Here is a 24,247-nt window from a genome sequence, read left to right on the forward strand (position 1 = left end):
ACCTCTGTTCTTGTTTACTATTGTATTTGCAGAGTAGATGCTCAATATTTGTTGACTGAATGGAAAGAAGGAAAGAAGGGAGGGAGGGAGGGAGGATGATGTGGTCAAAACATATCCATCCACCCATCCATTCACTATCCTGCCAACCACTTACCCACCCAGCACCCACTCACCCATCTATCCACCCATCCATCCATCCACCCATCTCTCCCTTCCTCTGTCCACCTATCCACCCACCTACTAATCCTCCTAGCCATCCATCTATCCATCCACCCATCCAGCACCCACTCAGCCATCTATCCACCATCCATCTGTCCATCCCATCCATTCACTATCCTCCCAACCACTTACCCATCCGTCATTCATTCACCCATTGGCCCAACCATCCATCCTTTCAAACATCTATCCACCTACCCATCCAGTACCCACTCACCCGTCTATCCATCCACCCGTCCATCCACCCATCTCTCCCTTCCTCTATCTATCCCCCTTTAAACCATCTACTTATCCTCCCAGCCATCCATCTATCCATCCACTCCTCCATCTATCCATCCACCCGTCCACCACCCACTCATCTATCCATTACCCAGTCTCCCATCTGTCCACCTCTCCACCCACCCACTCACCCATCCATTACCCACCCACCCATTCATGCATGCAACTATGCATCCTCCATGCAGTCAAGGTTTATTGAGCACCTTTTTTGTCCTAGAACTTGTCTCAGCCTCTGGGATAGACCCAAAGTTTCATAAAACACAGACCCTGCGCTCTGGGCAGATACACCTTTGTCATAACCCTTTATTACTCTCTGCTCCCCCGTGGCCTTTCCCCGGGCACCTCTACATCCTTCAACTCCTTAAAATCCCCTTCAGCAAGTGTCTCTTGTTTACAGCAGCACATGTGAAGGCCAGAGAGGTTAAGTAACTTGCCGAAGATTATGCAGTGGCTCACAGTAATCGTGGACTTAGTACCAAGGTCCCAGCGAGTTAGTCTCTGCTATTCCGTCCCCGATCATGGGGGGTCATGCAGGGGGCGTGAGAAAAGCAGGCTTTGGAGCCAGGGAGTCCTGGGTTCCATCGTGACTCCTCTGATCCCTTCCTGGGGGCCATGGGCAAGTGGCTGACCTCTCTGGCAGCCCTTACTTGGACTGGAAGCTCATTCCAGTGGGGAGGAGGTGGGGAGGAGGGAAGGAGACATGGCTTGCTCCATGCTCAGCCCTGCGCCTGGCACACAGGAAGGGCAAAGGACACAGCAGCGGCTATTATGTCATAGCAAGGGGTTACTATGTGACCTTAGGAAGAGCTGCCTCTGCCCTTTCCTCCCAGTGAACGCCAGTGACCTTTCCCTTCGGGTTGGAAGTGGCTCCTGACTGGGAAAACCCCACTTGAAGCAGCCCCCACAATCTGCCTCCAGCCACAGGGGCCTGCCTGATTCACAGAATCCTGAGTCCGGGCGTTTCGTTCACGCTGGGAGTGCAACCAGCACCACATCACAAGCTCGTGCTATTCTCAGAGGCATCACTGCTTCCGTTTCACAGATGGGGAAACCAAGATTCAGAGACGGGGACTTCTCGGCAAAACTAGGAATTTAGTCTAAGCTGGTCTCCATGCAAAGGAAGCACTCATTTTAGAAAACAAAGGATGGCAGCATTGTCATCGTTAATTGGGCTTTAAAAAAAAAAAAATCTTAACAATGGTCGTAACCCCGGGACCAAGCATTTCAAATGACCAAGGTTATTATCAAATCACGTGTGCACTGATCTTCATCTCTGCATTATTTATAACAGCAAAAACTAGAAACCACCTAAGTGCCCAGCAAGAGATTGGTCCCCAAATCACAAAACATCCACCCCCTGGAATTGCTTTGCATGCATTAGGAATGACTTGTGGAGGGACACATGATGAGCTGGAAAGACGTTCACGTCTATTAAGTCACAAAAGAAAGCAGGTTACCCTATCATTATTGCAGAGCACTGTTCCAAATGCATATTACATTTGCATACATACATATGGAAAAGAGCAGTTATCTGGATAATAAGTCATTTTCCTCTTTTTGCTTCTATTTGCTGATCTTTCTGCAATGAACATTACTACCTGTGTAATTCAAATCTTTGAAATTTTTAAATTATAGGTTTTATGCATTTTAATTTTTTTTAAAAAATCACCCAAACACCCTCCATTCCCCACCTCCCACCGGAAGGTGGCATGTTCGGGTCCCCCGGGGGTGGGGCTGGGGGGTCAGTCTCACCCTCGCCCGCAGACTCTCCCGATGCGGAATCCTGGCGTTCTGCAGGCTGCGGGCCCGGGTCCCACTCCAGCGGCTGCAGGCGCTGCTGCGCCAGCCGGAAGTCGTCCAGGAGCTCGGGGCTGGTGGCCCTGGGAAAGGGCCCCTCTTCTCCCCCGCTCCCGTCGCCATCCTTTTCCTCTTCGGGCCAGGCCCAGCGTCGCCGATGGGGCCCCCTCCCCAGGCCCAGCTGGGCCCAGCGCACCTCCGTCCGGGAGCTGGCCATTGGGCCCAGCCTGCGCTTCACCTGGGCCACTTCATCTTCAGGAGACGGAGCTGCCACCGTGGGTACCCGAGTCACCGCCAGCTCCTCTCAGTACCAGCCATCCTGCCTGCAGCCTGGGGGGACACAGCCAAGGGACAGCATCACTCGTCCAGCCCCCTCCCTGCTTCACAGCGGCTCCCCGACAGGAACGCTGGCAGCAGGCAGCCCCAGCTCCAGCCCCTTGAAGCCCGTGACCCCGGCCAGTCACGCCACCTTCCTTCTCTTTAGAGAAACCAGGAGGATGACGGATGACTCCTCTTCTCCCTCAAGGCTTTCATAAATCAGTCGAGATACAGGGTCAGGAGCCAGAGGCCAGCACACTGGCAAGACGTGCCTGTGCGCTAGCGGTGGCCACGGTGGGCCAGGCCCCAGGCATGGGTGCGGGGACAGCGGCCCTGCCCCCCTGAGAACCGAGAGCCCAGGCGGAAGCGGACAAACAGGCAGCAACTACAAATCAAGGTGAGCAGGACCGGGATGCAGGCAAGACTTAGCCCAGAAGCCGCTTCCTCCGGGAAACCTTCCCTGACCCCCTCTCGGGCCTGAAGAACGCGGACTGCGAGGGGGGTGAAAAGAACATTCCAGGACTCCAAATAATTGAAAACAGGTACTCAAACCGGTAGGCGTACCCGCACGTCCAGAGCAGCGCTATTCACAATAGCGGGAGATGGAAAGGGCCCAGATGTCGATCCACGGGTGAGTGGAGCAGCACCGTGTGGTGCACACGCACGACCTAGCGCCGCTCGGCGGGCCAAGGGGGAAGAAGTGCTGGCACACGCCACCCGGAGGGTGAGCCTGCCAACATTCGGCGAAGTGAAAGAAGCCAGGCGCCGAAGGCCACACGTAGGATTCCATTTCCACGAAATATCCAGAATAGGTAAATCCATAGAGACGGAAAGCAGGCTGGCAGTTCCGGGGGGCAGGGGAGGGCGAGATGGGGAGGGGCTGCTTCGCGGGTATGAGGCTTCCTTTCGGGGTGATGAAAATGTTTTGGAACGAGATACGGGTGGGGGCAAGGAGGGGGACGGCCAGATCCAGGAGGGCCTCTCGGGTCCCAGTCAGTGCAGCCCCCGCTCAGGACAGCACAGCACAGGGGCTGCTTAGAAGTTCCTCTGTGACTGGTTGGGGAGAAGGAGCCAGAAGACGGAGTCTGGCTGCAGAGGGGCCTGTGGCAGAGCAGGACGGCTGGCGGGGCTGCTCCTTCCTTCCATCCTCTCCTCCTCTCCCTCTTTCCCTTCCCGCTCTCTCATCTCCTGTTTCTTTCCCACCCACCCTGCAAGCACCCAGCCGATGGTCCCACCTGCCTAGCTCCAGGGCAGCTCATGCAAAAGCCCCACTCTACAGGTGTGAAAACTGAGGCCCAGAGAGCACAGGGCCCGCACCCGAAGCCACCCACAAGGCTGGGGTGAAAGGTCACCTCACAGCCTAGGCCGGGGCTCTTCCCTTAGATGATGGTGTCTAATCCCAGGCCTCCCTGGAGGACGGGCAGGTCTGTGTCCCTGCAGCTTCGTGAGCACTTGGGTCTTGCTCAGAGCCTTGATTTACACGGTGGAGAAAAGTCAGCAGGCAGCTATTTCTGGACAGAAAGCTCCCCGGGGAACGGTGCCTCACAAGAGAGGCTGCAGCCTTCCCGGGGCTGGGGCAGGGACAGGGAGGGAACCACACCGTACGGCCTCTGGCTGCCACCCCTGCTCCTGCACCAGGGCTCAGGGGCCTCTCTCCCCCCAGAATTGCCTCCAGATGACCCCGCGGGACTCCCCACGACCCCCACCTACCCCCGCCACCACATATGCTGTGTGCACTGAGCCAGGCGTCCTCCCTCTGCCCTCATCCTGAGCAGGCGAGTAGGTCACAGGCACAGTATTTTTCAGAAGAGAAAACTGAAGTGCGGCCTGGAAAGGTGACTTGGCCAAGATCACCCAGCTCGTCAGTGACAGAGCAAGACCTGAAACTATTAGTTTGGGCCAGGCATCTCCAATTATCTATCACAAGACACATCAGGAAAGTATATTTGCTCTCATGCGCTCTCTCCCTCTCAGTACCTTTACAGGTACATATCCTCATACTGATGTATTAGGAAAAATAACATAAAATTTTTTTTTAAAAAAAGATGCAATATTAAATCAATCTTTTAAAGAGAAGCTCTAGGGATGCCTGGGTGGCTGAGCAGTTGAGCATCTACCTTTGGCTCGGGGTGTGACCCCAGGGTCCTGGATCAAGTCCCGCATCGGGCTCCCTGCACGGAGCCTGCTTCTCCCTCTGCCTGTGTTTCTGCTTCTCTCTCTGGGTCCCTCGTGAGTAAATAAAACCTTTAAAAAAAAACAGAGAAGCTCTAACCCTTGCTTCCCATACCGTATCTCCGGGGGCCTGTACTCCCCTCGGGAATCCCTGCCAGCGGGCCTTTAGCTTGACTGTGCTTGAGAATTCTCTAAGAATGCAGAGTCCTAGGTTGACCCAATGAGAGCCGGACTCAGTGGCCCTGGGATAGGGCACAGGAATCTGCATTTCAGGGGCCACCCCAGGCAAGGCCACCCTTTGGGGATGGACTAGGCCTTCTGGCCCCTGCTACTCGGGGGGTGTTGGAGGTGCTGAGGGCCATTGCTCTTTCTCTTCCCGAAATCTGGCGGCAACTTCTGGGTGGCTGGCGAGGCATGTGGTTTTTTGACTTTTTAAAGGGGCTTTTTCTAGCCATGGGGCACAGCCGGCTGTCCAATCACAGGGGTGTACAAAGAGGAACATCCTGTCTCCTGGGATGACTCAGTCCTCGCTGAAACTCGCTGCGACCAGGGGCAGCTGCACATCAGAGCAGAGGGAGCTGCGGTCACTGGCCGCAGTTGTGCACATGCTCCCCAGGCCCTGAAACCCGTGAGCCTCTCCTGAGCAAGGCCTCTGGCTGCCACGCAAGCCTTGGCCCCTAGTGCCATGGAGCCCGGGCCCGGCCAGCCGGCCAGTCAGAGGGTCAGTTGACAAACACATTCAGGTGCCAACCACGTGCCAGCCTCGGGCTGGGATGAGGACATGCCTCGCTGGGCGGCCCACAGAGAAGTCGCTGGGGTGGAGACCAGGCTGCAGGTCTGGTGCTGTTGCTTCATCGTCAACGGCCGAGCGGAACCTCCCCTCCCTGTAAAAGGGGGGGAGCACCGCCTGCCCCAGCTTCTGCAAGGAGTTACTGCCCGTGAGGGTGCACTGGGTGGTTGCTGAACGACCTCTGGGGTTCCTGGGTGACTGTGGCTCCTGAGGGCAACAGCTTCGGAGCTGTTAACTCCCTCCCCACTCCTGAGGACCCACTATAGAGGACCCACTATAGAGACCCACACTGAACACCCAGTGGGTGCAAGCCAACTTTAAAAAACCCATGACCTTCTGCTGTGTGCCAAGCACTCTAGGAGACACAGGGACTACTGACATGAGCCCAAGTGTTCCAAAGTTTCGATTCGGGGTGGGGTGGGGTGGGTAACCATACAGAGGGTTATTGATGAAGGAAGCATTAAGCTGGGCAAAGAGGATGTGGGGGCGAAGAACGGGGAAGGGCATTCCAGGCCGAGGGAACAGCATAGGTGATGGCCCAGAGGTCTGAAAGTATGAACAGAACTTGGCAGAGAGCTGCGGGGAAAGGTGCTCGAATGGCAGCCACAAGCCATCTGTGAGGCACACAGGGCTGCTCCGGAAAGGCGGTGGGGCTGGGTGGAAGCCCCAGCCATACCAACTGGGGGCTGAACCCTAAAAGGCTCTGTGAGTGTGAAATCCCCCACAGGCGCAGGGCTGTCAGGTGCAGGCCCTGCCCGCCTTGCAGAAGCCAGCCTCCCGGGGAAGCACCGGCCACTCCCTCCTCCTTCCCTATGGCTCCTCTCTCCTCCGCTGTCCTCCTCTCTCCTCACCCCTGCCCGAGGGTCCACGAAGCCCCTTCTGGTCTGATCTCCTTCTCCAGGTCCCGAGTGGGCCGGCCACCCCCACAGGGCTTCCTTCTCTGCCCCTTCAGCCGCTCCAAAGCTGAGGACCCTCGTCTTTGCAGCTCAATCTCTCAGGTTCTCCTGGGCCAGCTGCAGCCATGCACCTACCTCGGCCTCCCCAGGCCTTCTGAAGCTGCACGGGGCGCCCCCTCCCTGCTCCCACCTCGGCCTGACACCTCCCAGATGGGGAAGCAGTCGTAGACGGGTGGCGGGCTGTCACCACACCTTGCAGACAGGAAGTGCAGCGGATTCAGACCTTCAAACCCAGGGACCGGACCGGGACTCTGAAACCATCAGACCTGGGCTGGGGGTGAGGGTAGGGGGCGCCGGGAGTGAAGGGGAAGGAAGACTCCTCGTAGCGAGTGACTGGGCCCCTCCAAAAAGGCTGAGCTCAGAGCCCCCAACTCGGCTGCCCTCCCTGCACAGCTGGCAGGCCACAGACCTCCTGTTCTCGAGGGGTTCCCGCCAAAAACTAGTGCCTTGAGGAAGCCCCAGTGCTCTCCCGTCCAGATGGCCCCCTCCTGCCCCCAGCTCCCTCCAACATCAGAGGCCGAGGAGGAGAAAGGCGAGGAGCCCGGCTTCTGGGGACACGAGCCTGCGGAGTCGCCGTGTCTGCCCCTCTCTGGGCCCTTACATGCGGCGGCGGAGGGGAGGCTCGTTAGTGGGGACCCCCGCTGCCTCCTGGCCAGCTCCCCGATCCGAGCATCATCTTTGAGACCCCGTAGCAGCCCCAGGACTAACTCTCCAAGTGCCGATGGGGCCGCCCCGGGCACAGAGAGGGACCGGCTCGTGTCCAGGGTCGCAGACATCAGATGGGGAGCTCGGACTGGGATCCAGCACTCGGGAGCTTGACGAGATCCCCCGAAAACCGACCCAGGCCCCGCGGGCCGGCTCCCTAAGCTGCCAGAGAAGTAGGAACAGCTGCGGCAGCTGTGACTTCCTGGCTGGGCTGGTCCAGCTGCCCTGCCGGTCCGGAGAGCCCGCGCCTGGCCCGTCCAGAGGGAAGGCGGCCTGCCCCGCCCGCCTCACCCCCTTACCTCTCTCGGGCTCCAGCACCGGCCTGCAGGCCCAGGCTCAGGGGACCTGCCTGAGAGGTCTTTGTTCCGAACCTGGGGAGCCCCCTGCCTCCATGGCGCCCTGGCCCGCCTCCAGGCCGCTCTGCCAGCCGGAGCAGCAGCTCGCAGACAAGCATCGCTCCCCACCTCTCCCCGCCCCTGCTGCGGCTGAGGCCGCCTCGCCTGGGCAGGAAGCGCCCAGCCTGATTTCCTACAAGTGTTTGTCAGAAGGAGGGGGTTTGTCTGCGCAGAGTGCGAGTCAGCAGGAGGAGCTTAACCCCTTGCAGGCCCTCCGCGGGTCTCGCTGCCCCGGGAAGGGGGAAGGACTCGCAGCACAGACCCCCAAGGTCAGGGATCCAGGGATCGGGCCCATCGGGGCCAAAGTACTGACTGACGTCCAGAGAAGGTCAGAGGCTTGGCCAAGGTCACACAGCGTGCTGAGCCTGGAAGGAGGCCTCCAGCGGCTTCCACCTTCTGGGAGCTTCTTCTGCAGCCTCTCCCCTCCAGGGCATGGCCTGGGCTGAGGCTCCCTCCCTCCCCAGGCCTTGGTACCCCCATCCGTACAATGGGAGCCCAGCCTGCACGCTCGCTCAGCACCCTTCCAGCTCGGACTTTTCTCTCCCATCCTCCTGCGTGCAGCTTCACACCTCAGAGAGGCTGCGGCCATCCCTGCCGCCCCACCCGCGGTCCTCACCCCTGGCTTCTGTAGGTGGCACTGGCGGTGGGTGACTGACCGGGGAGCTGAATTTCTCCTGCTGTGCGCCCAGGACCTACCAGAGGGCAAGCTGCCTTTCCCCCAGCTTCCCTCTTCCCCATCTCGTTCATTCGACGGGTCCTCGCCCAGCTCCTACCGCCTGCTGGGTGCTCATCACGGGGCTGGGAACACGGCAAGGCACACGAGAGGCCGAGTCCTAGCTCCACTCCACAGAAACACAAGATGGTAAGACAAACGTGGAGAGAGGTTTGGACAAGGCTGATCCACGATCCTGATGCCTGAGGCTAACCCGGACCAACAGAACCAGTCTCTGGACATCAGCAACTCTAGAGCGTCCCAGGTGGGCTGGGATACATGGCCCAGGGGGAGAATCTGAGAGAGTAGCAGGCTGGAGAGGAGGGTGTGGGGTCGGCCAGGAAGATCTCTGAGGGAAGGTGACATCCCAACAAGGGACCAAAGGAGGAGAGAGGCAGGAGCAAGCCACAGGGAGGGCCCGCAGCAGAGGCTTCTGGAAGGGCAGGTGCAAAGGGCAAGGTGGGAGGCTGCTGGGCTTTCCCTGAGAACAGCAGGCTGTGCACCCAGAGCAGAGGGAGCCAAGGGGCAGGAGCAGGGGCGGGGGCAGGGGGGCAGGCTCAGGGCCTGGTCCCCCCATCTCTGTGAGTCCTCAGCCAGCCCTGCCGAGGATCCAGGGGTTCTGATTCAGGAAACAAAAAGAGAATGGAAAAACTCTGGCCTCGGCTTTGTCCAAAAAGCCCTCCGGGCAATTCGAGGAGCAGCCAGGTTTGGGAACCACCATGTAGGAGAGGAAAATAGATCCCGAGTCCGTGTAGACCTGGCTTCCTGTGCCGGCCCCACCTCTTGCCAGCTCTGTGACCCTGGAGGCTTCGGGGCTCTAAGCCTGTTTCTTCACCAGTGACGCAGGGAGAAGGAGGTGCCACCGCACGGGCCACGGCGTCCGAGCTGGGGGCCTGGAACACGCACGAGTGAGCGAACAGACCCTCTCAGGGTCAGGCTGTGAGTATCTGGCAAAGCCAGGGCCACAACCAGGTGCCCTCATCGCAGCAGTCAGGCCAGCCCTCCCCTCCCCTCCCCTCCCCTCCCTGCCTCCTCCCCACATCTGGGTGGCGGGGCTCTGGCTGCGTGGAGCAGAGCCAAACCCTAATGAGGCCCCTCCCTGCCAGCTCTGGCGACCATGTGGGCCATTGTGCGAGGGGCGGGCTCCCCTGACGGCCTGTCACTCACTCTCCCACCCTCCCTGGTCATTAACCCAGGCAGCACCGCCAACAACCCATCAATGGCAGGTGGCTGCCGCCGCCAGGCCCGCCCCACGGCCCCCGGATAACCCCAAACCCATCTTAGGGGCAGGCGCCTAACACCAAGGAAGAGAGCCTCCGAGCATCGCCTTGCCCCCTGCCCCCCAAGCCTTACCAACCCTCCTCCCTGTCGCTGCTCCTGCTGTGCCCCTCCAGGCACCCAACTCCACCCACAGGCCAAATCCTACTTAACCGAAGCAACGTGTCCCCAGGTGACCTCATGACATCGCCACCCTCCAAACCCACCCCTCCCTAGTTTGGCCCACCCCTTGCCCAGGTGCGCAAGCCAGAACCGACGGTCATTCGGGACATGTCCCTCTCCCTTACGCCCCATAAACAATCCATCATCGACTCCTCAGTCTCACCAGAACCTGTCCCATGTCTGCACCCACGCGGATGGGTGCTCCTGCCACAGCCTCTCCCGGGAAGCTCTGCTCTGGGTCCCTCCAATCCGTTCCTCACATGCACCACAGGGACAGTTTCCAAACCAGGAGCCTGCAAGCAGGGATCCTGCACGCTGCTCTGAGAAAGACCCCAAGAAGGTGCTGCTCCAGCCTCTCCCCCACTCTCCGTCCTCCCTGCTGTTCCCAGGACAGCCGCACGGTGCTCCCCGTCATCACCCAATCCCACCTCTTCTCCCTGGGACCTCCCAGGCCACCTGTAGATCTCAGTCCCAAGTGCCCTCCTCCGGGATCGATTAGGAATTAGGCTTCAGGTCTCTTTCTGGCACCGGGAACTCTGAAGTACTGGCCATCATATCCCCAGTGCCCAGCGCAGGACTTGCTGCCTCACGGGAGAAGCACAGTAAATACACGTGGGATGACCTACTGACTCGAGCGGATCGTCCGCACCTGGCTGTGGCCTCCACAACCCAGGCAGGCTGGCGTGACATCCCCATTTTACAGGCGGGTAAATAGAGGCCCCGGGAGCCCGAGCAACTTGCCTGCAGCCACAAAGCTGGTGAGCGCCAGGGGAGATTGAAGCACACAGCTCTGCCTCTTAGCAACCATGCTCGGTGCTCACACTGAGAGATAATTAATACCTGAGCAGGATGAGACTGGGAGTAGAGCTGATTACCAGCGAGCGGCAAGCCACCAAGCCAATGTTCTAACCTGATAATGGAGCTCTGCTTGCACACACAGCCTTTCGGGGGCTTCTCTAAACTGCTTTCTCGGCCTGGCACTAGATGCTTTTCGGAAAAGCCTTGGGAAGGGGTGGGACAGGAGTGTGATGGGGTTGACAGGTGAGGAAACCGAGGCCCGGAGATGGGGAAGTGAGTAGCTCCTGGCCACCCAACAATACCGTCCGGCCGCCAGGCTCGAGTACTCGTAGCAGCAGCACGCCGCATCCACACAGCCCTGCCTGCCTGACCGCAGGACCCAGCACCGTGACCCCCCCATCACCACCATTCAGCCATCCCCTCCGCCCGCCCTCCACACTCCTCCTGAGCCCCACCTAAGGGCCCGGCATGGTGACCGGAGTGGAAGGTAGGTCTGCCTTCCCCCCAAGACTTCTGGGGCAGCCCAGGACACGGCCCGGGACCCGGATGGGCACTGCTGCTTTTTGGCACCATGTGCCCCAAACGCTACAGTGGGACCACGAGGCTTTCCACAGGGTAAAGCAGCGGCTGGTGCCTTCAGAATTCACGGGGGCTCCCTTCCATGGGAAAGAAATGAACACCCTCCCGAAGGTCACCCAGTTCTTCCAACCCCAGTTGCTGAATTTACCCTGTCGTTAAAATCCACAGGGAATCTGGGTGGCAGGCGAGGACTTGGGGAGCCAGCCAAGAAGAACTGGGGGAACTGGACACCCAGGGTATATATAGCCTGAGTGATACTGAACAAGTGCCTTCCCTTCTCTTAGGAACCGTGGGGCTTAATGAGATCGTCTCTGAGGTTATCAGAAACGACCTTCTAGCACTAGATCTTCTGGGTTCTTTGATTCCGCCTGCCAACACAGGTGGACATGCCATGGTGATGGGAGGCCGCACGGTACAGGGGTTTATGGAGCATGTGCTTCGTGGGCAGAGACCTCCAGCTTCTCTTTGAAAGCTGTGTGGCCTTGGGCAAGCGGCTTAACCTCTCTGAACCCCAGATTCTTTTCCTGTAAAATGAGGGAGTAAGAGTGACTTCACAGGATCATTGGGATGATAAACGAGACTATGTACATAAAGTCCTGGCCCACGGCCCAGCTGGCACAGAGCTCATGAATAAATGACTTTGGCCAGATCTGTGAAACACCCAGATGGCCTGCTCCCCACAGGACCGGGTCTAATTTTCCTGGCTCCAGAGCTTCCCTCGTATCAGCCACAGCCCTCGCTTTGGGTCTCGTACAGAAAGGGGGATGGCGAGGTCTCCCAAGTGGAGAGAAATGCTGCCATTTCCCTGGGACCCTTTTCCCTGTGGCCCCCAAATGATCGCAGGGTTCACCAGTCCAGATAGACACCGTGTCTACTGCCTAATAGTGAAGGAGGAGAGGAGGCAGGCCTTCCTCAGCCAATCAAGACATGGGTTATGAGGAGGATGTGGCCATATGGAGGAAAACACACACATGCACACATCTCTACACACACAGACACCCACACTCTTCAATTCACGCTTTGTGAAAAGAGTTCACCCCCCCCCAAAAAAAATGCATAATTTGTGCCAGGAATTCATTGCTAACAGCAAAACTTCATCACGCACCTATTACGTAAAGGCCTTTCCGTGGATTCGGGTGTCCTTTATTTAATTCTCGTGCCAATCCAAGGAGGCAGGAATTAGCATCCCCATTTCACAGGAAAGGAAGCTGGCTTTGAACCAAGCTGTCTGAATCCAGACAGTACGGTCTTAATCATTTGCGACTGAAGCTTGCAGTACGTGAAAAGATCGAAAGCAATCCCAGTGTCCAATAATAGGGGATCGTGGAAAAAAAATGATGATATTTCCACTCAAAAGGAATCCTACAGGGATGCCTGGGTGGCTCAGCAGCTGAGCGCCTGCCTTCGGCCCAGGGCGTGATCCTGGAGACCCGGGATTGAGTCCCATATCAGCTCCCTGCATGGAGCCCGCTTCTCCCTCTGCCTGTGTCTCTGCCTCTCTCTCTCTCTCTGTGTGTCTCTCATGAATAAATAAATAAAATCTTTATAAAAAAAAAACAGTAAAATAGGGAGGAAGAGAAAACTGAAGGAAGAAGGGAAAAGGGAGAGCAAGAGGCACTCCTAAATGTTTACAGTGATTAGTAAGCAAGTAGTATAATAAAAGGTAAGCGTACTCTTTCCTTCCATGGGTTTTTGAAAAATCATAGTTGCTATACAAAAAATAGTAAAATGAATACTTCCTGTTCCTTTTTTTTCAAAGATCCTGATTTTTTAGAAAGATTTTATTTATTTATTTGAGAGAGAGAGAGAGAGAGAAAGAGTGAGCATGTGAGGAGGGGGTGGGGCAGAGGGAATCTCGAGCAGAATCCCAAGCTGACACCTAGCTGAGCTCGGAGCCCGACGCGCTGGATCTCATGACCCTGAGGTCGTGACCTGAGCTGAAGTCGTGAGTCCGCAGTTTAGCCAACTGAGCCACACTGTGAGCCGAGTATTTACTATTCTGAAAGAAAACCAACAAGCAAAGTAAACAAAAGCCTCCACTGCATATTTGGGCAGTGCTTCGATCTGATGAGACCTGGGACGTGCCCTGCCTCAGTTTCCCTGCCTGTGCAAGTTGGGAAAGGTGGCTGAGCCCTTTGAGGCCCTTCGGAGCACTGACACTCTGTGACATTCTGTAATTCCCTTCCCACGCTTTCTCTCTTCCTCTTTTTGAACTTTGATACCACGTGCTTTTTTCTGCACATCGAGCCATTACGCAACACGTGGGAACATATGAAAATCACAGAAGGGAAAGGAAGCGATCCCAGCCTTAGCCACTCTTAACATTCTGGGGTAAGACATGTGCTCTCTGATTGGATCCTCATGATCAGGCATTCAACAGATGAAGAAAGGCCCAGAGAGGTTAAACCACTTGCCCATAGTCACACAGCACATCGCAGGCAGAGTGGGAGCTGCAGCCACAAGCCAAGCATTACCCTCCAAATGAATCCTTTACCTGGGTGGGGCTGCACCCGACGTGGGACTCAGTCCCGGGACTCCAGGATCTGAGGCCCTGCCTGGTCCTTGGTCCTTGGCTGTGGACTCAAGACTCCGAGAAGATTGCCAGCGGGGCGTCCTTGTCTGGCTCTGATCGCCAGCCTCTCCCCCAGAATAGGGAATGCTGGCGGGGGTCTAGGGGCTGGCTGGGGACCAGGCCTGGGAGCAAGGGGGGGCTCCTGACATTGGAACCGGAGTTTGGCCGGCACGGGGCCAGCAATTGGGTTGGACGCTGGAATGAAGGAGGGACCCAGGAGTGAAAAATGTAAAGGGTGTGGACAGAAAGGCCTTAGTCCCGGTCTGGTGGCTCTTCTAAAGCCCGCTGGCATCCTCATCTGCACGGAGGGCAACACCTTCCTCAGGGGTGAGCCCGTAAAGTAAGGGGACCAAGTGTTCACACGGCCTAGCACCCGGGAGGGCCTCAGGAGACACAGGAGGGGCGCTGTTGGCCTCCTCCTGGCCCCCAGCTCGGCCAGTACCTCTTCCCAGTCTCCCCGCCCCTGGCGCGGCCTCCCATCGCTTGGACACACCCTGCTGGAAAAATCTTCCCAGGGCATCGTTCTGGTCAAGCCTTTCCCTGCTTACAGAACAGAATACGGCTGCTGTCACTTTCAGGTTCAAGGCCAGACACTCTGGCCCGGAACTCAGGCTCACGCTGACCGGCTGACCCGCTCCCACATCCGACGGCTGCTGCACTGCACAACTCACGTGACAGCCTAGGGGCCTCCTCTCACAAAGGTTTCCTTCCCCAAATCCCACACTTCGGGGGAAGCTGCAGGAGGGTGAGGGCCTTCTGGCCTGGCACCCCTGGGGCCCCCTGCACTGCCGGGAGCCCTCCACCTCCTGGCTGCCCTGCAGAGCAATGCTGGCCTTCCAGCCCACAACACGCGTCACATGCAGCTCTCGGGGAGGAAAAAAGGAAAGAAAAAGCTTGATTTGTGGCCTGAGTTCCATAGTGTAAATACCCGTATTATGGCCCATTTCAAGCTACCCAGTGTGCTACCGCTGGCACAGCACTGGAAACAGAAGCACACAATCAGCTCTCCCAACATGACGCACCCCTGCACACCTCAAAGTAAGGACCAACTAACTAACCCCCGTGAGAAGCTGTGTGACCTCAGGCAGGTGACTTAAACTCTCTGAACCTCCTCAGTCTTCTCAGGTCTCTACAATGAGGACAGTAACAGCCCCCACTTCACGGCGATGATGTGAGCACCTAGTTCTAGAATCTGGATCAACAGCAATGCGCCAAACGTCCGCTACGTGCAGGGTGCCGTACTGGGCACCCGGAAGGTGACTGGCGACAAAAGCTCCTGGCCTCCCGGACCTCAGTCACTGCAGTAAAACCCTTGGCGAGGGAGCTAGACTGTCGCAAGCACTAACCCAGCACTGGTACCCACGGAGCGTCGGGACTCCCTTTCTCCGGGCCTGAGACGCCTCCTCTCCAAACGTGGGATGTGACCTTCTATGATTCCACCTCCCTTCGGCCTGGAAGCCACACCGGAGTGGCTGTCACCGCGCCCATTTCAGCGAGGGGAAAACTGAGGTGTTCAGAATGGAAGCTGGGCGCGGGATCCAAACCAAGGGCTCCTAACTCCCCGGCCCCGGAGCTGTCCCACTCCCCAGGACTGAGGAAACATAAAAAGAACCTGGCATTTGCTGGGTCATTCAGCTGGAGGCTTTAAAAATACTTTCTCCCCGCCCCCCAGCCCCATCCCTGGGGGTAAATTGAAATGTCCTTGGCAGAGGCACCAGTTTCCAAAACCCGCTCTCAGCAGGACGGCGGCCGTGCCCAGGAACACCCCCAGCTCCCGGCTAACCCCGGGCGCCCCCCCGGACTGGTGGGAGCTGATGAAATCCCCTTGCAAGAAGGGCTCCCAACACGTGTTTCGAATGCAAAGCCCTGGACTTGGGGAGGCGAAGGCCCCACGTGGGCCCTCTTCCCTCCTGCAGAAGCACCGAGATGGCCCCGGACAATAAACTCAACAAGAACCCAAGACACCGCGGAGTCCATCCCCCTGAGCCACACTTAGACCCCCTCAAAACAGATGGGCAGCGATGCTGCTTTCTTGACACCGCAAAACCACCAGCCAGTAAAACCCACCAACTCCAGAGGCCAGAGGCGGCGCCTGGGGAAGGAAATAAGAAAAAAAAAAGGGGGTCTCGGTTAGTCCCTGCAGGTGTCTAACCTCAGCCCTGAGGCTTCGGTTTCCAGGCTCTTCAGTTCTAAAGGACAGAAACAATGTCTCTTTTCTCTGCAACCTGAGTTCTCTGTGCAACCGCCCGGGTTTGCCGTCAGCCTCTTTCCTTCGCAGCTTGATGGCTGGGAGCTCTGAGCCGCAGGTAAGGATCCTCTCCAGCCCGCAGGGTCTTCCCACAAAAGCCGCGGCGAGGGGCAGGGAAGGGCCTCCCCGCGCAGCCGCGCCACCCCGCTGCGCGCCCCTTCTCCGGGCGGGCCTCAGTCTCCCCATCTGTGCACCCGGACAGCCTGGCCCCATTTCTCAGTCCGTTCCAGCTCGCAGCCCCGTCAGCGCTGCCCACCCCCGTGCGGGCCCTTGCCCTCCCCCCGCCCCCTCCGCCAAAAAAGAGGAAAAGAAACTCGCGTTAGGCGTCCGGGGAGGGTGCGCGGCTCCGAGTCGTCAGGCTACGCGGGCAGTTGCCGGGTGAACGGACCTCGCACAAATCCCGGACTGGTTAGTCCCACCTCCCGGGTAACCAAGCTACCCGGCCACACCCGCAACCCAAACACAGCCCGAGGCCCCGCCGAGGACCAGCCCCGGGCTCCCCGGGGACCCCTCCCCTCCCAGCCGCAGCTGGAGAGAGAGAGAAAGCCAACGCCCCCATTGTGCGGAGGTGGAGACTGAGGCCGAGCGCAGCCCGGGGGGACGCAGCCGGCGGGGGGAGGACCGCACCCCGCGCCCGCCCGGCGCCCCCGCCCACTCCGGGGGCCGCGCCCCGACTGCTCCCGGGCGCCGGGGCTTCCCACGTGGGAGCGGCCGAAAGCGGCGCGGCCCCCGGGATCGCAGCCCCAGGGCGCCGTCCGCCGCCCTCCCCATTCCCCCGACCGGGAAACTGAGGGCGGGCGAGGGGCCGCCGCCCGCCCCGGCCCCGCCGCAGCGCCCCCCCGCGCCTCACCTGCCGCCGCGGGTTTCCTGGACTTGAGCGGCAAACAAAGGCCGCCAATCCCCGCGCGGGGCGGGGCGGCCACTGGGCTGAATCCCCGGGGCGGCCTGTGACGGGCGGGGCGGGCCCGGGAGGCGGGGCCTCGGGCGGCTCCGCCAATCGCGGCGAGGCGGCCTCCTGCGGCCCGCCCCCCGGAGCTGGGACTCCGCCCCCTCGGCGCTGGGCTCCGCCCCCTCGGCGCTGGGGCTCCGCCCCCCGCGCTCCAGCGCTCCCAGCTGGGAATTCGCGGGGCTCCGGGCGCGCGTGTGCAGGGTCGCAGCAACCGCAGCTTTCGCAGCCCCCACGGACTGCTTCAGAGCAGTAACAAGAATCTTTTTTTAATTTATTTTTTATTTTTATTTTTTTAAGATTTTATTTATTCATGAGAGACACGGAGAGAGAGGCAGAGACACAGGCAGAGGGACAAGCAGGCTCCCTGCGGGGAGCCTGATGTGGGACTTGATCCCAGAAACCTGGGATCACGTCCTGAGCCAAAGGCAGATGCTCCAGGCGCCCCAGGTTTTTTTTTTTTTTTTTAAGATTTTATTTACTTAGGCATGAGAGACAGAGAGAGAGGCAGGGACACAGGCAGGGAGCCTGATGTGGGACTCGATCCCGGGTCTCCAGGGTCACGCCCTGGGCTAAAGGCAGGCCTAAACCGCTGAGCCACCCGGGCTGCCCCCCCACCTTTTTAAAAAATTTTATTGATTCATTCATGAAAGAGAGAGAGAGAGAGAGGCAGAGAGACACAGGCAGAGGGAGAAGCAGGCTCCCCAATGCGGGACTCCATCCCTGCACCCCCCCGGGATCATGACCTGAGCCGAAGGCAGGTGCTCAACTGCAGAGCCACCCAGGCGTCCCATAATGAGAATCTTAATAATAAACTTTTCTTGAGCTCTTCTGTCTGTGTCAAGAACTGTTGTAAGCTCCTCCCATGCTCCCTCCTCTCCCCTGAGATGGGTGGCCCTGGGCATCACCTTCCAGGTAGGTTCTCGTCCAAACCACCATGAGCAAACAGGAAAACCCAGGTCTCCAGACGGACAAAAACGTGCCCAGGACAGAAACAATCCGCTGTCCACCGAGAGCTGGCCTGGAAGGGGTGTAAAGTGTCACAGTGACCTCGGCTCCCGCCCCAGTTCTGCCACTGAACTCCAGGTAAATGGGATCCCTAAGGTCAGCCTCACCAGGGGATGAGCAAAGCGCGGAGCCCAGAGGAAAGAAACCAGTGGCACTCGCTTAGAGAGCTCCTCCACCAACCCTATTTCACAAGGGGGCTGATGGGGCCCAAGACGGAGACTTTTGCTGTGGGGGTGGGGGGGGAATGCATCCAACCACTGCATCCAGCTATGTTGCAGCGAATTCTCTAAAAAGCTCTCCCCGGTTCCCTAGGGATTTGAGGCTCCCTACCTGCTCCCAGTAATAATCACAGCAGCTGCTTCTGTTCAAAGCATACTCTGTGCCAGTGGCAAACATTTTAGCGAATCCTTATAATAACCCACAAGCCAGACGAAGGCAATGCTCTCCATTTAAAGATGGTGAAGAAAAAAAAAAGAAGAAGAAAATAAAAATAAAAATAAATAAAGATGGTGAAACTGAGGCTCAGAGAGGTTAACTTTTCCCAGCTCACACAGCCAGGAAATAGTAGAAGTGGAATTCGATTCCAGATGTCAGACTCTGAAGTGTGGACCCCTTGAGCGGTGTCTTGTTCTCTATCCTTGTACTCCTCCCATCGGGCTATTCTATCCCTCACCCTGCTTTCTCCCAAGCAGAGGGAGCTCCAGGTAAGTTGAAGGCCACCTCGGCACTAGCTTGGGCAGGCCCTGGCTCAGGCCAAAACCTCACCCCCTTCCTGGCTTCTTCATCCAGCAGCAGACCCGGGGATTCTCCAGCAGCACCGGCCCCACACCACCCCCTGCCCAAATTCTGGCATCATGAACAAAGATGTGAGGGCCCCTGGGTACATCCGACCAGGGTGGACCTCTGACCCCTCCGTCCTCCATTATTCAAAGTTGCCTTAAGCCAGGGTATTGGGTCCCTTCAGAAGACAGCAGGATACATGCTTGTGCTTGACTTTGTAATGTGGACTCCAGGCAGCCATGGGTCCAAATTTGGCCTCTACCATCCACCAGCTTATGCAACTTTGGGCAAGAACCTTGACCTTTCTAAGCCCACTGGCAAAGGAACTTTTAAAAAAAATGGTTTAAAATTTCCCTGGGTGGGGGATCCTAACACCCAATGGGCCACAGCCCCGGAGTCAGGCCCAAGAATTCTAGAAATGACAGTTCCAGAAACTCATTCTTGTCCTACTTTTCCAGAGTTCAAACTTGGGGCAGTGGGCAGCAGCTGCTGGGAGCTTCCTTGTCTCCCAGCGTTGGACCAACCCAGTGGAGAGATGGCTGGTTCAAAGCACGGGACGTCACCAGGTCACAACCTGCCCAGAGCTCACAGAGCAGGTCAGCGGCTGGCCTGAAAATCACCCTGGGCTGGTGATAGATGAAAATCTCTTGGTTCAGAGCAAGGTGCATGAGGACTTTCATGCAAAGGGAGTGGCGTTTCTAAGGCCAGAAGGCCCTTGGTTCACTGCCGCCATCATCCGGACAGTGATGATGTCCAGATGTCATCCAGGGCTGAGTCCGAGCCTGCCTGAGCCAGGTGCTGGGGCCCACGCACAGCACCTGGCCTCTATCAGAGGCACGTAGCAGTATCCCCACTGCACTGGTTTCCTGGGGTTGTTGTAACAGATTATCACCACGTCATGGCTTCAAACAGCCCTAATTTGTTCTCTTACAAAGAGAGGTCAGAAGACCAAAGTCTGTCTCACGGGGCCATCCTCAAGGTGTCAGCGGGGGAGGCTCCTGCTGTCGGCTCTGAGAGGAAAACCTCTTTCCCTGACTCTTTCAGCACCTACTGGCTGCCTGTATTCCTGGGCTGGTGGTCCCTCCCTCCATCCCCAGGGCACATCCCAACCTCTACTTCCTCATCCATAGCACCGTTTCCTCCTCTGCGGCAGGTCTCCCTCTGCTTCCCTCTTACAAGGACCCTTGCGATTCCATGGGGCCCGCCCAGAAAAGCCAGCTCAACCTCCCCATCTAAATGCCTTAATCCCATATGCAAAGTCCCTTCATCACAGAAAGGAACATCCATATAGTCCAGGAATCTGGATATCTTTGAGGTCATTATTCGGCCTACCACACCCCTTTTCCAGATGGGGGAATTTGGGCCTAGAAAGGTGAGATCACTGACCCATGGTCATGCAGGATTTGGCATCTGATGCCAGCAGATCTGGGATCTGCCTCCAGGTGGAAGTTACTCCCTGCACAGGTATTAGGACTGGGGAGGAACATAATGAGTCCCCCAGGAGGGACTGGGGCTTCTGGGATGCTGGCTGCTTCAGAGGTCACGTGGAATCCAGGGCTCTGGCCTCGGGCGGTCTCCTTGGGCTGGGAAGGGGGAGCAGCTAAGAGCAAGATCTGCTGCTGGTGTATGGAACCAAACTGCCCCTGACCCACCTCTGACTGACCTCTGAACACAGGGCTGGACAAAGCAGGCCCTCTCCAAGTCCTCTGTCTCAGAGAAACCCCGAGGTTGAAGGGAATAGGCACTGGGGCCGTGTAACCCATCGTTTCCCGCCCCCTCCCTTCCCTGCCCTTGTGTTTCTGCTTCTAACACCCCGCCCTTGGCGCCTGAACTGCACAGGTCAAGAATGGGAAGAATGGGAATGTGACGCCACCGAATGTATGCCTCTCCCCCACCTTCCCCTCCCCAGACCTTATCTATCCAAAGACTGACACCATGAAAGCCCCGCCCCCTTGGGGACAACTCTGGCCCAACCTGTACTCCAGAGACCCCTGCGGAATCAGACTGCAGCCACCAATCCCACCCTTCTTGGCTTCCTCCTTTTTCCCCTCCAGATTTCTCCACTCCCTTACCGGGCTCCCGGGGCAGGAGGGAGGGGGCGTGGCCTCAATGAATCACCTGCACACAAATCCTCACCACAGAGTCAGCGTCTGGGTTCCACCCTAAGGCAGGCCACCTCCCCGTGCCTTAAAACATCCGTGCACATTGTGCATTCCGCCCCATAACACACTTGTGTGCTTTAGTTTATTTATTTTTAAAAGAGATTTTATTTATTTATTCATGAGAGACACAAAGAGAGGCAAAGACACAGGCAGAGGCAGAAGCAGGCTCCCTGCGGGGAGCCCAGTGTGGGACTTGATCCCAGGACCCTGGGCACCACACCCTGAGCCAAAGGCAGGTGCTCAGACACTGAGCCACCCAGGGGCCCCTCCTGTGTGCTTTCACTTAAAGGTATTTTCTGTGAATAACCAAGAAGGGTGCCGCAGGACGTGGGCGTGGCTCGGGTGCCCCTGCGCCCCCACTGTGCATCCCTCCTTGAGCCCTGGGGGCAGGGGGAAAGGCCACCGCCGCTGCTGCTGCTGCTAGGTGTTGCTCTGAGCGCCTAGCATCTGACCGACCCACCCCTCTTTGGTTGAGCAATCAGAAACCCCAGCCCCAAAGGCAGGCCACATAGCACACTGGGCCTCAACCTTGTTCAGATTTCTTTATTGAAAAATTAAAGTCATAAGCTCTGTATATAAATACGCTGACATCGCTGGTCACCTGCAAGGCCTCTGGGATAGGCTGGGGGCAGGGCTGGGAACCTGGGGTCTTGGGGTCCCCAGGGGTGAGGAGAGGGAAATAAATAATAAATACTATAGGGGGATAAGGAGCCAGGAGGAGAGGAGGTGAGAATGGAGGGGGGAGTTGCTTGATGCTTATTTGTGGCACTAAAGGTCCTGCAAGATGCCCCCCTGGCTGGGGGCTGTGTCCTCGAATTCTCATGTGACCTCACTCCAGATAAAGGCTCAGATAACCTGAGGATGGGCCAGGTCCTAGCTGGCGGGGGAGGGGGACACAGTGCCCCCTCCCCAACCCAGGTAACGGGCCCTGGCAGGCCTCCGGTGGACCTTCTCTCCTTCCCGACACCCACGCTTGTACTGAGCGCCTACTGCGTACCCCGGGCATGGCACCGGACTCCAGCCTGACCTTCTGTGTGCCTCACCCGGCTTTCTTCTCCTGGTTCTGGGCCGGTGTGCCAGGAAAGAGTGGGGGGGATGTCTTCCTGCTACCCTGGCTACGCAGCCCCGGCCCTTGAGGAGCTTATAGTGCTGGGAGGGAGGAGGGACCGGGGCCAGGGACTGGGCAGCAGTGGGGGGCCTCCAGGCCTCAGCCTCTAGAGCATCACGTTGAACTCCGTGACCAGAAAGTCGATGTAGTCTCTCTCCTTGGTCTTGAAGGCCTCTGCAATGATGCGGGCCGCCTCCCGATGCTCCTTGCCCCGGAGCGTCAGCCCGTTCACTTCCAGGATCACGTGGCCCACCTTGAGCTGCCCACAGTTGTGGGCCGAACCTCCTCGCTGCAGGGGCGAGACACAGGGCCGGGGTGCGTGAGGCAGCTGGGGGCAAGGCTGGGCGGCCTCAGACACCCACCGGGTGAGGCCCGGCACCGCCAAGCAGCCTGCAATCTGGGTGTCCACTGCCCTGATTAGGAAAACAGGCTCAGTGAGGGGCAAAGGGCCTGGCTCTGCCCGCGGGTGCCGGGTCACCCCGGAGATGGAGAGGGAACGGCCCTCGGGGGTAGGGACAGACCTGTCAAGCGGGGCCTGTGGAGGGGTACCTGAATCGTGACGATCCGAGGCAGGGGCTGGCGGGTGTTGGCGCCACCCTCGATGGCAATGCCCAGGGTGGCTGCACTTTTCTTCACGCGGACCACGGTGGACGTGGGCTCCAGGAGGCCAGGCTGCAGGTGTGAGCAAGGAGACCAGTGCCTGAGGCCTGGTCAGTGTTCAGGCCTGGCTGGGTGGGAGGGGTGGCCTGGCCATGACATGCACCCCACCCCCGGGGTCACAAGGGCCCAGACCCCAGCCCAGTGCTGGGAGCCGCCAGTATGCTAGCACTAGGCTAGGAACTGGTGTTAGCAGCTCTCTGCTACAAACCCCGAGGTTCAGGAGGTTAAGGGCCTGCCCCAGGCTGCCTGGGGGTGGCGCTAGGACTCGGACCCGGGCCTGACTCCCTTAGCCAGGACATCGGCTCAGAGCCGAGCTGAAAGGCCCTCAAGACCTAAACTGGGCCCCCAGACTCCTGATACAGTGTTCGCTCCGGTACCCACATCCCTCCGGTGATGGGGGCTCACTTCTTCTCCGTGGTGGTCAAGCTGAACCCTGGTCGGGGACCTCCTGTTCCCCTCTGGGGCCTGCTTTCCCCTCGGTCCTCTGTATCCCCTCCTCCTCGCTCACCGGTTTGGTGGCCCCCTCTGCAGTCCTCTCGTTCCGAGGTGGCTCCTTGCTACTCCTGCTCTTGGTGGATGCGATCTGTCTGCCTCGGCCCGGGGCGCTGGCCTCTGCCTCACCGGCGTCCACACCGCTGTCCTCGCTCAGGGTCTGCCCACTGTCCGAGAGCTGGGACAGTGTGGAGGCTGCTGGGGGTGGGAAACGGGAGGAGAGTGGTGGTTTATACAGGTGGGGTGGAGGAGGGCTTCCTGGAGGAGGTGATAGAGCTGGGATGCTGTGGGGATTCCCCAGGCATGGACTAGGGAGGAATCCAGGGAGACTCTCCACGACTACAGCTGTCCTTCCAGCTGGGCCTGGCCCCACGGCCGCCAGGACTTCTGCTCTGACCCCCTCAGTCCTCAGCCCGTGGCGTAATGATGAACACGGAGGTCAGGAGGCCAATCCAGCCCACAGATGTGGGTCATTATCATTATTATTATTATCATTATTTTTAAACTCGCACAATGCTGTCAAATTGTAATGATGGATGAACACATGGATGTTAGAATATTTTGCACAAAAACTAAATCTCTGGCTTCTCAATAAGACAAAGGAAGCTTTGCCACACCTGGTCTGTACCCTCCACGAACCAAGTGGCCTGAGCTGAGCAGTGGGCACATACCCGAGCTGCTTTGCCGCATGCGTGATGGCTTGACCCCTGAGTCTGAGACACTCTAGAGTCCAGCGGGTCAGGCCTGACTCCCCTCTGACCAGCCCGAGTGACCCCGGGTGAGTTACGTGGCTTCTCTGAGCCTCCCTGGCGCTGTTCCACGCCACCGCCTGTCTAGCAGCATCATCACCCAAACTAATTAGATACGACGTGTACGGTGAAGCCTGCAGGACAGCAGACTTGGCGCTAGACACTCTGCTCCGAGGTTGCTACGTTCTGTGTCTCAGCTTTTTTTCCTCTGTAAAATGGGGATAACGGTCCGGCCCTGCAAGGCTGCTGCTGGGAGGGTTAGAGGAGCTGCTAATACAGGCAGGGGCCCCTAGAACCGAATCTGGCACACAGGAAGCCCTGCACAACAGACAGCTCGATGGCAGGTGGTGCCTCGGGTCTCCCTC

General features: G+C 58.3%; 2 protein-coding genes across 7 annotated transcripts in view; both read right to left on the bottom strand.

The window, feature by feature from the left end:
- AKNA (AT-hook transcription factor) overlaps positions 1-16,939 on the bottom strand; it is a 50,729-nt gene extending 33,790 nt beyond the window's left edge. The window contains exons 1-3 of one of the 3 annotated variants that reach the window (XM_077913051.1): positions 7,533-7,754; positions 4,728-4,854; positions 2,248-2,622 (exon numbers count right to left, since the gene is read on the bottom strand). In XM_077913051.1, the coding sequence (XP_077769177.1) occupies positions 2,248-2,509 (262 nt within the window). In that variant the 5' untranslated portion in view covers positions 2,510-2,622; positions 4,728-4,854; positions 7,533-7,754. Of the gene's footprint in view, positions 1-2,247; positions 2,623-4,727; positions 4,855-7,532; positions 7,755-16,827 lie in introns of those variants that run through there. The other 2 variants (XM_077913052.1, XM_077913050.1) reach the window with 2 other exon arrangements.
- A 4,457-nt stretch (positions 16,940-21,396) lies between these two features.
- WHRN (whirlin) overlaps positions 21,397-24,247 on the bottom strand; it is an 82,836-nt gene continuing 79,985 nt past the window's right edge. For 2 of the 4 annotated variants that reach the window (XM_077913056.1, XM_077913054.1), the window contains 3 exons: positions 23,150-23,328; positions 22,531-22,653; positions 21,397-22,270 (listed from right to left, as the gene is read on the bottom strand). In XM_077913056.1, coding sequence (XP_077769182.1) covers positions 22,088-22,270; positions 22,531-22,653; positions 23,150-23,328 — 485 coding nt within the window. In that variant the 3' untranslated portion in view covers positions 21,397-22,087. Of the gene's footprint in view, positions 22,271-22,530; positions 22,654-23,149; positions 23,332-24,247 lie in introns of all 4 variants that reach the window. The other 2 variants (XM_077913055.1, XM_077913053.1) reach the window with 1 other exon arrangement.

This window comes from Canis aureus, chromosome 10 (genome assembly GCF_053574225.1).
Source record: "Canis aureus isolate CA01 chromosome 10, VMU_Caureus_v.1.0, whole genome shotgun sequence".
In the NCBI taxonomy this organism is placed as follows: Eukaryota; Metazoa; Chordata; class Mammalia; order Carnivora; family Canidae; genus Canis; species Canis aureus.